Source organism: Varanus komodoensis, unplaced genomic scaffold (assembly GCF_004798865.1).
Source record: "Varanus komodoensis strain SLA01 unplaced genomic scaffold, ASM479886v1 scaffold134, whole genome shotgun sequence".
In the NCBI taxonomy this organism is placed as follows: domain Eukaryota; kingdom Metazoa; phylum Chordata; class Lepidosauria; order Squamata; family Varanidae; genus Varanus; species Varanus komodoensis.
In genome coordinates, this window is record NW_025335387.1 from 138,997 (window position 1) to 150,071 (window position 11,075).

Below are 11,075 nucleotides of genomic sequence, written 5' to 3' on the forward strand. Positions count from 1 at the left end.
TTCTGGCCGTATTTGTCCCTAACCCACCCCATCCCAAGGGAGTATTCTTGGTGTATCCCAAAAATACAAAACTGGTTCAACACCTTATACATCTCAGGTACTTACTCGCAGGGTTTCCAAATCACCTCCAAAACCAGAGCCTTCCATGTCAATAAATGTCTGGAAGAAAAGCACACAGCTGCATAAAAGCGGGAAAGCATGCCTAGGCGGACTGGAACCAAAGCAAAGAGCTGCATGGCCCAGAGCCGCCCGTCCCCTGACTTGGCTGTCTGGCTGTGGGCTGCGCAGGGGCTAGAACTGCAAGCTAGTAAAATGTTGCAGAAGGAGCGATGGGCAGGCACAGCGCAGGGCATGCAAATACATCAGAAAAGAACAGTGCTCTCACCTCAAACTGCCTAGTTTTTATTTATACTTTAGTACCCCATGTTTTAGCCACAATGGCTCCCAGAGCAGCTTATAATAAAACATGCCATCAGAACAAAACAAAACAATACAAACTAATTAAAACGCTTCAGAGCAGAGCAGATCATAAAGTCAGCAATAAAACTGCATGAAGCCCAAGAATGAAAAGGCCTGGGCAATTAAGAGAGTTTTGCCTGGTCTCAAAAGAGAGCAGATTCAGCAAATAAGCACAAAAATATTCTAGTAAAAATATTAGGGAAAGAGGGAAATTGACCTAGAGAGGGTGGCAGATACCTGTAGTGGCAGCAGCATATTTCAGTATTTCCTAGAAGTGCTCCAGAAAGGACAGTGGCAATCAAACCAGGCTTCTCCCCATCCCTTTATTGTGACTTTCCGGAACTCACCAACTTGTCCAATTTAGAGCCGACTCCTGGTAGACCTGGTGGCCCAGGTGGCCCAGGTGGACCTCTCACACCAATGCCTTGATCTCCCTAGATGTAAAGGACAGGTTACAAAGTTGAGAATGATAGCCATGTGCAAAAGGCAACTACAGACAGAACAGTGCTTAAAAAGGTTGACTTCCGGCAAACTTGAGTGTACACCAAGAATGCACCAAGCTACATCAGGTAAAGCGACAGCTCTTACCTTTTCACCTTTTAATCCAGGCTCCCCGGGGGTTCCAGGGAATCCTTGGGGGCCAACATCACCCTACACAGGAAGTAAATAAGCAATGAGACCAAGACCTGAGAAATAAGCCAGAAAAAGAGTGAGCAGCCTTACCGCTCCCTACATGAGGCAAAGGACAGGGAGTTGGGGGCCACAACTCTCATGTGCACATGTGTGAGCATGTGTGTGTACACACACATGTACACCAAGTTCTCACCTTGGAGCTTAGGGATTTAAACCTCCTCCCCCTCCCTGCTAAATTATGTCATGCTCCCCCTCCGAATGGCAGAGCCATGTGTATGTAATTTTAGTAGAAAAATTATGGGGGGAGTGACTCTTCTCATGTTCTCCCTTCCTGTTTTACTGGACTCCTGGCAGCCTGCCACCAACTGGGATGCCCTCCCGCAACCGTGCCGGGAAAGGAGGCATGTGAAAATTCTCTCCAGCACAATCATGGCAACAGCAGGGGGAGGAGTCCAAAGTGGGGCAGAGCAGCAGCGGACCACCTGTGGTGGGCCGTCAAGAAATTGTCAGATCACTCAAAAGAGTAATGAATGCAAGACCATGATGGCCGGAACATCCTGCCATAGCATGCTATCCTTGTGACAGGGCCATTATCAGATGATAAAAGGCTCATCCAGAAATACAACTAAGCCTCTGTCTAAAGGCACCAAACACATCAAAAACCCTTCTACTATGGCGTAGGACCATTTTTTTCACTCAGAAACCAACTCTACTGATATGGGTGAACATGTTTGTGAGTGAAGCAATGCAACAGAAACTATTTTGTTATAAAATCTTAATAAATGATATTGAAGATACCATAATTAATGGTATAAAATCTTAATAAATGGTACTGAAGAGATGTTGTATTGTATTGTGTTGAACTGAATATTGTATTCTACTGATGTTGTAAAGTGTACTGAATTTCTTATTTTGACTTGTCCTCCCTTGTTTCCCCACTGCTTAGGTTGTTGGCTCTTTAGGAACAGAGGTTTATTTAGTAAGAACAAGGTGACTCAGATATGGCACAGGATGGGTTGCTGCTATAACTGATTAAGATTGCAGCTTTTAGTGGCCGGCTCCAGAATTGGGTTATTGTTTTTCAGTTTAAGGCACACAAAAAGCTGGCTTGTAATTCCCATATCAAACCAGGTAGAAAATCTGTGTGCACATTGATCTGTCCCCAGCAGCTCATACTATTCAGACTGCAATTTAACTTCAATGGAATATACTTCTGAGTAAATATCTATATGACTGCATTGTAAATATTTCTCGGTATTCCCAAAACAGAAAAGCATCACACAGCATCAGAGAAGACAAAACCATTTTAAAGGAAAGTACTGACAGAGGAACATACTTCTCTACAATGATGCCAGCATTAGTAAGCCACCCAGAGAACCCTCGAGTTACGAGGCAGCATAGAAGTACAATGAAGTAAACAAATAAACTAACTAACTAAGCCTGAAGAATTTATTTTCAAAAGAAGAAAGCAAACAGCAGAACTTACTGGTTTCCCATCTTCACCAGGATCTCCCTAGTAAGAAAAAAATATAGGCGGTCAGTAGAAGCCTGACCCTTGCGACTTCTTCATTTCAGCCCCCAGGTCCTCTTTCCTGACCACATTCTCAGCTTTCACAAGCAACTGGGCTAAGCCCATTCACATGTTGAAATGTGCACGAAATGCAGATGGCCCATCTGGCTGTAGTCCTGTCTGTGTGAAAATGGGCTGGGGGTACCATTGCATGCATGGCTATCTGAAGCATATTGGGAGTTGTATAACTTGTTTTAATCTAAACCTGCACAGGATAGCACCCTTCAATATGAAGTTGCCCAGGAAAAAAGGAAGACTGGTCAAAGAGAGTAACTGGAGGAGTGATAATGGAGAGGAAGTCATTTTGGCCATCTCTGCAAAGTAGCACAAAAGGTTTTTTAAAAATTGTAGGACTGCCAATCAAGGGAGGTACTCAGAATGCATGAGACAAAGTGAGTGAGAGAAATTAAGTTGGCAAAGCAGGAAAAAAAAGGGGTGAAATGGCTAAGGGGAAAGAAATTGTACAGAAAATGAGTGTTAGCAGATGAAAGACTGAGGAGATATTACACTATTAGCAGGATAGAGTGGCAGATTCATTTATGTATTAATGTACTTAAATTTATGTATTATAATTCTGTGCTGCCTTACTGAAAAAATGCAAGGTGGCTCATGACAATTTTAGAACATTAAAGCCATAAGCACATAAAATATAATAAAACATTAACAATCTTCAAAACTGTAACAACATTTTTAAAAACCACAAAATACAAGTTTAAAGGATATGTCTTTACTTGCTGTCTCAATGCAGAGGAAGGAGGAACCAGTTAAAATGCCACAGGGCAACTACTTTTCAGATTTTGGGAGCCACACAGAAGAAAGTCCTTTCCTGTATGCCTGACAGGTGGGTCCTGAGCAAGAGCATCTCCAAAGGGGCCTTTTCCACTCTTACAGAGGTGAGAATTATTTACATAATGGAATCCCCCTTAGCAGCATAATGTTGATGCCAGGATCTTGCCAACAGTGAGCCCTAGAGGCCAATTTAGAAACTGACCATACACCAGTCTTTACTGTAGTATTATTTTACTGTAGTATTATTTTAAATTATTGCAAACTGCTGAGATAGGTTTGACTATTGAGTGGTATAAAAATGTAATAAATACATAAAAGCAAAGATTCAAAGAGTGGAAGTAGTTTGTATATCTGAAGACTCCCTTTTCTGTGTCTGAGTAACCATAGTCTCCCCTCCCCCCCGCACTGTTCTGATGTCTAAAAGGGCTGCTTGGATACACAGAGGGCCTGAAAAATGCCATGTGTTGTATTGCAGGGAATTTAATCACATCTCTTTCACTCGAATAAATGGTAACAATAAGCTAATTAGCTACAATAGGCAAGCCTTTCTAACCCCGACATGCATTTTCCTCCATAGCACAATCTACCAATTCACATCAGTCACCCCCTGAAATGTCTACTTACAGGTTCTCCATCCTTCCCAGGCAAGCCATCCTTCCCGGGCGGTCCTGGTGGGCCCACAGGTCCCGGAAGCCCTGCGACATGCTCTACCACAGAGCCATTGGGGTGCTTGACAATGGTGCCGGGCGAGCCAGGCGGGCCTGTGGGGCCAGGAGGCCCCTGATCGCCAGGCTCGCCTTTCTGTCCTTTAGAGCCTGGGTATCCAAAGCCAGCACTTCCCTAGAGGTGAGGGAGAAATACACAGAATGAAAACAACCCAACATCATTTCTTTTCAAGTTTACAGAGACTGGAAGTGGGCATCTGCTAAACAGGAGTCACTAACTTCCTTTCCTGGCAGTCTCTGTTATGAAGACCATCCTGCTTTCCTCTCTGATGAACCCATATATTTAATCACATGTATATTTTTCTTCTTCCATCCTTCCATCTTCAACCCAAATCCCTGTCCTTTTCAAAATAATTGCTACAGGAAGCTCAGCACTAATGCTGGAAATGAGGATGTTTTGGAGCAGGGGGCCACATCCTTTCACACCTGGCATATTGCTGAATCTGTTCACATCACTAACAGCATGCAGAGGTTTGCACTCCAGTGAACCAAAGCAACACAATCAGTCCCAAGGCAAAGGATCGTGCCCTTTGCACCTGTGTGGGGCCAATCGGATGCTGCTTCCCTGCTTGCCCACTCCCCAACACGTGCAGCAGGAAGCACGAGCCATGTGCAATGGAGCAAGAGTAGGCGTGTGGCCCTTTAAGGAGCCACACAGGAATGCCCCCCCGCCCCCCCTGCTTACAGGAAGCCCAGAAAGTCTTGCTAGAAGGCAAGGAGTTCTTGTGAGTTTGGGCTGGCTGCAGGATTGTGCACGGTGTCAATGATGGTGTGGGTGGTCAAGGGGGAGATTGGGCAGCCTTCACTCCGCTGCTGGGAGGCAAGACTGAGCAGGAGGACCACCCAGGTGCTTGTAAATCCCCTCCCCTGCGTTTCGGAGGCCAGCATAAAACAAAACCAGGAGGGCCTGAGTGGCAGACACGTTTAAGCTTCCATGCCGGGGCTGGATCAGCTTCAGGAAGTTTCTCTCCTCTAATTCATCTGCTCAGTTTCCTAAAAGCTTATCAGCTGCTTAGCACTTGAGTCACCTGAACTCATCAATCTGAGGCTCTGGATAAATGATTTAAGCTATGCTCAAATCTGGGAGAGAACTACAAATCAATGATAATGAAACATGTTTATGAAGGAAAAGAGGGAAGGGGACAGAAGGAGTGACATGTTGACTAAAGGATGGCGAGCGCTATAGGGGCCCCTTCGTTTCTGCTCTTCTGGCCATGCTAGGCTGGGAATGTCCATCTGTGAATGATGCCACGCTCTTGCATGTGGGCCTCTGGCACCCTTTGAACCCTTGGCTGAATGAAATGATATTCTGCTGGATCACATTCTGATAGCCTAGTGTTTTTTTCACTTAATTTCTGAAAAAAATACTTCTTTCTCTTTGGGTGGTGATGTTGGTTTTTTGCACCATGCTGTAGATTGGGGTGGGAAACAATTTTGGGTCCTAAGGTCAGATTTCCACTCCAGCCGCATGATACTAGGGCATGGTCACGCCCCCAGTACCCTCTGACTCGGCTTCAGTGCATGCCAACTTTCCTCACATGCACCAAAGTGCCCTCCAAAAGGAAGGACCCTCCTTCACTCCATGGTTGGTCAGGGTGGCTGCACTGGCCATGCCTTCCCCCACTGGGGAGGATGTGGGGCAGACAAAGCATCACATGCCCTCCCAACTGGACAAGTGGCACATCGGTGCGCTACTGAGATGAATGGGGCATGAAGAGGCACCCCTGCTGTTTCTCCCAAGCCCCACTGTGATCCTCACTAGTCTCTGGCGGTGAGAGCCTGGGGACAGGGCGGGGAGGGACTTAGAGCTAGAGTCCAAACCTCTGAAGGCTGGAAAAGGAGTCTCCACGGGCCAAAAGAGGCCCAGCCTGTGGAGGCTCCCAATCATGGCTGTGCACCAACATCACAGCCTAGTTTCTTTCTCTTTATTAGCACACAGACAAGATCAGATCAGAAACCACGCCTTTTTCTGGAACATTCTGGACAGTTACTCATTTGGTACCGCTGGGCTAAAAAACAAACCAGGTGATTCATTTTGACTTTTCTATGCTGAATCTCTTGATAAAAGGGCTGAGCAGAAAACCACAACCATGTGTGCCTAAGTATATGAACAATGGCATGTGATTTTGGTTCCGAGGCTTCAAGAATTCCACTGAGTACAAGCTTACTGCTGTCCCCATCTCCCTGTGGGCTTAGCACATCAAGAGGCAGGGCTCTGATTGCCATGGAGGAATTCTTGCTAAAAGCATGGGGATCCTAGGCGGAGGCATTTTAAAGTTCCATAAAAACAGTGGGAGTGTGGCCATGCGAAGTGCTCCTGTTCAGGGTTCTAGACAGAGAGCCAGCCAAGCCATTTTCTAAAATATTCCCACCTTGACCATTTCTCAATTTTCATCTCCCGCCATCAACAGCTAGCAGGTTGTGGCTACCACACATGCTCAGTTCTCACTGATTGTTTTGGGCTATGTCTCACTTTTCAGGCTTTCCCTCCAGTCCAAAGGACTTTGTTGTCATTCTTGTTGCTGCTGCAGCTGCTGCTGTTATCATTTCTGAAGACCCTGGGGTCCTCCTGAGCCTCCTGATACTTTCCCTCCCCTCCTATATGTGGATGAAGATGTTCAACTGCATGCAGCATGGCTAAGTTCTATATATATATTCCTTTGCAGAAATCTTTTGTGGTACACTGCCAGAGAGCTTCGGCCACAGGCAGAAAAGAAATGAAATAATAATAATAATACCCAAGTACATTCCCATCACAGAGCTCCTTTGCACATTTTTAGAAAGCAAACAATGTAGCAACTGTAGTCACCTTAATGCCCAGTTCTCCTTTTTCGCCCTGCAAAAAGAAGCAGCAAAGCTTTTCAGCACAGCATAACTAAAATCAGTCTAACAAGCAGCAGAATGCAGTAAGCAATAAGCAGTAAGGTTGCATTACTTGCACCTGGGGGGTAAATTAATGTGTCTCTCAGGAACAAACACTCGAAATGTTGCCCCCGCCAAAGCGCAAGTTTTGTCCAAGCACGAAAAGAGAGCTTCAGTGTTAGAGGCACAGCAAGGAGCAGCTGCCTTGTAGTGAGGGAGCACTCCTATGACCTGCACGGGTTGCCTTCTGCCTTCCCGGTCACACACACAGCTGCTTTTGTCTTTTCACTCACTCTGTCATGAGGCCAGGGTTCTACCCTCCCCATGCGAAAAGAGTGGCACTAGGAAAGTTGTTCTCTAGCTTACAGTTGCTGCTCCGAATACACGTCTTCAGTACAAAATGTGCCTATGGAGGGATGGCTGCCTTCAAGCAAATGGAAAGGTGTGGTGGCAGGAAGTACTTCCGTCCATGATCAGGAGCACAATGCAAGCAGGTGCAGATGGGTCCTGCCTCCCCTTGAACACCTCCAGAAGAGGGAAGTGACTCCCCTACTTCTGGCCCTTCTAAATGTTTTTGTTCTCTGCGCTTCTGCTCCCCACTCTCTTTCCAGCCTCGCCTCACCCCTCCAAGCAGGAAAATCAAGGCAGGAGCACTACCACTTCCATTCATCAAACCTTGACCAGCTTTGGTGGTATTTCACTCATTGCACGCTTTTAAAAAGTGAGAAAACCCCCTTTTTATTTCATGCAGGCAGAACATCTGAAAGGACTGGAGTCTCATGTCGAAAAGTAAAAAGGGGTCAAGCTTTGTCCGCTTGTAGTGAAGCAGGTGATGGCAGGTGAGTTCCTTCTTGAGACCAGCACCGTCAGGGCTGCCACCCTCAGGGGAAAGTAGCAAAGGGGAGCTGTACCACATCGCTTTACCTTTTCACCTTTTGCACCGTTTGTTGACAAAACTCCACCAACTCCAGAGTCTCCTTTAGAGCCACGTTCCCCTTTTTCACCAGGGTCGCCCTTTTGACCTTTGGCTCCAACTATGGGAGAAGTAAAAAGAAAAAGAAATTGCAACTATCTGTTCTGGAAAAGAGGGAGGCATAGCTGCAAAATGGGGGAATGAATATCAGTAGCTTGACATTCAGGTCCAACATAAGAAAGACTATCACAGATAACTGGATTGTTCCTCTTTCCTGTCTGTTATTGTGAATGACGTATCAGGGAATTTTGGGGTTTGTTCACTGATAAGCATGGCACTTCACTGAATTATTAGATACGGTAAGTTCTGCTAATGCTTTTATAACCATGCTCATAATATATATCTCCTCTGTTCCAAAGCTCCATAGAAAGAGCAATGGCAGGTACCACATAAAAAGATGGCTCACTGAGCTTCTCCTCAGCTGTGGTCTAAGCCCCATTTCAAAATACTTCACAACTTAAATGGTGAACTTGCATACTGTATTTCAGGTGGGAATTGATTATTCATCTATTTGTTTCTGTATGGCTTGATTAAAGTATAGCCAAAAAACTGGGCTACAGATAGAAAGATGGTAACCTTCCAGGTGCTGTCCATGGCCAGTCCTAAAAACATGTGGAATTTGAAAACTAAATAGTCATCACCTTAACTCTGGTTTCTGTATTTCGGTTCTCTGGGCAAACACCACAAAGGTTTGCCTGAGGCAAAGCTCAACATGAGGGAGGAAAGACATCCAGCGTTTTGCATTCCACTCATTTCCACACAGCACCATCAAGAGAATTGTAATTATACCCTGTAATCTTCCCCACAATTTTTAACAGGATGGTTCCGAGGTTAGAGAAATTAGCCTTACCCCCTGAAGCAAATGGCGTCCCTGCTTCCAACTTGGTAAGTTCAGTTTCCAAAGTAAGTTTCTCCTCTGGCTGCGCAGGCTTTTTGACAGTGGGGGGAGAAGTGGGGGGTGGAGGTAATGGTAGACTTGAGATCGTTGAAGTCACCTGGACAAGACAACAGGATTAAAGCAAGCTTTTATCTGTACTACAGTAGCCAAGCTAAGGCAAATTCTTATTTGCAAATTGTCCAGTTCAATCTGGACTAAGTTATCCACACTTTATTAGAAAAATAATGTTAAGTCATGCTAGTATTTTCAAAGATATATTTACTGCAATGGACTGGCAGAGTGGATATAAAATAAACAAATATAAGCGGCCTTTGTGGCCTTATTCTGTGCATATTTACTTGAAAACAAGGCTCACTGATTTTAATGGGGCTTAATCCAGGGATGGGAAGAAAATACAGGCAAACAACACAGGAGGATGATAGGCTATTAAAGTGTTTGGTGGTGTTATAAAGTTTAACAGAGTATGCACTTTTACTGTTATCCTCAATTACACAATAGGAATGTTTATTTTCTAAACCTCTTCATTTCTCCTGTTTCCACATGATCTGTTGAAGTAGACATAAAAGCTTTCTTTCATTGACTTCCATCTATTTTTTATATATTTTTCTAATTATTATTTTTCAAATGACAAAAGCAACCGCATACTTGGATACTTCACAATGCAGCAGCTCCTATCTCTGTATCTTACACTAGTCATGCTTGTAATTATTTTTGGAATAATAAAGGCAGAGCAATCCTATGGCATCAAGGGAAGGAATGACCAATTCCTAAGACTTGGCCAGGATGAAAGATGGAGGCAGCCCCCACACCTCAGCTCCAAGGCTGGCACAGTTTTCCTCTCTTCTTAGAGGAACAGGACCGCACTGGATCCTGCATATCCAAGGTCCCTTTTCACCCCAGTATGTCATCCCTGGTTCCACTGCTGTCAGAGCAGTGAGGGAGCCCGCCCGGGTCATACCACAGCAAGTGAGGGAGCTCCACAGCACCCAAGCACCCTTGGCCACCCTTTTTGGGACCTTCCAACTGAGTTCTGTGCTTAATACCATAAAAAGTACAATTTTATATTTGAAGGGAGAGTGTGAATATATTGTTGAATATATGTTGAATATCTTTCATTTTTACATATGAAAAACATATTCATATAAGCTGAATATATTTCATGTATTTCATTTTTTTCTAAAAATGTACGGGTTTGTTTTCTGAATAAAATAAACCATCCCCAGCTTCTCAATGATGAGACATGTTACAACCCTGAACAGAATGCACAGTCCAATCTTCTAGGCCTGTTACATCTCAGGCCACTGGGTGTCACGAGTGCTCCACATCTAAATGCATGAGGAAAATGAAAGCCCAGCCACCTTTTGGATGCTCCTGTCTAGAGGCCAGAGTATTCAGCTTTCAGCTCAAGGTAAGCCTTGACACCTTTTGTCCTAGAGAGCATTTCCCACCCGTTTCTAGCCTGTCCATTCTTTTTCTGTTTTCATGAAACACTTGAGAGCTGTCATTCAGCGCAGCCATGCAATGCTCATGTGTGCCAGGCTACGACTACCAAAGCGCAGGCTCAAATCCCCATTCAGCTGTGAGGCTCACTGGGCAAGTCACTGCCCCTCAGATCTACCTACCCTCACAGGGTTATGAAGATAAACCAACCCCTTCTTGGCCTTTCATCTAAGGTTAAGTGTGGCATGCAGATGAGATGAGGAAGGGAAAGTCTGTATGGCACTCTGGGCTCCTTGGAGACAGGGCAGGATAAGCATGTAATAAATAAAAGCAGCCACATTTTCTTTCTGCCATTCTAATTGTTATGACATACATTTAAAATTAGTTTTGTTGACGGCCCTATGGGCAGGCACTGGTAGCAGGATACATAAGAACAAAGGAAAGGCCAGGGTACCCCTTTGTGTGCGTGCGCACACGTTAACCCTGGTACGGCAATTCCACACTGCACAAGGTGCAAAGTTCTTTGAATTATGAAGAGAGATCTTTTCATAAAATCTACTGTGCAGTTTTGAAATATTTCCAGTATAGACCCCCTAAATATCTAAGAACTTTGGGGGAGATCTTGTTGATTATGCGATATTCCAGTGGAATATCACCGGAATGGGACTTCGCTGCCTGTCCATTAGCCCCAATTTATGCAGTCCTGTGTCTGGAGGGGGGGGGGGG

The 11,075-nt window shown here is 44.9% G+C and overlaps 1 protein-coding gene across 4 annotated transcripts in view; it reads right to left on the bottom strand.

Moving 5' to 3' along the window:
* The window catches only part of COL18A1 (collagen type XVIII alpha 1 chain), a 199,717-nt gene that overhangs the window by 35,640 nt on the left and 153,002 nt on the right, over positions 1–11,075 (bottom strand). For 3 of the 4 annotated variants that reach the window (XM_044422718.1, XM_044422716.1, XM_044422714.1), the window contains 8 exons: positions 8,862–9,006; positions 7,963–8,072; positions 6,986–7,012; positions 4,076–4,291; positions 2,579–2,605; positions 1,048–1,110; positions 807–893; positions 106–159 (listed from right to left, as the gene is read on the bottom strand). In XM_044422718.1, coding sequence (XP_044278653.1) covers positions 106–159; positions 807–893; positions 1,048–1,110; positions 2,579–2,605; positions 4,076–4,291; positions 6,986–7,012; positions 7,963–8,072; positions 8,862–9,006 — 729 coding nt within the window. The remainder of the gene's footprint in view (positions 1–105; positions 160–806; positions 894–1,047; positions 1,111–2,578; positions 2,606–4,075; positions 4,292–6,985; positions 7,013–7,962; positions 8,073–8,861; positions 9,007–11,075) is intronic. The other variant, XM_044422717.1, reaches the window with a different exon arrangement.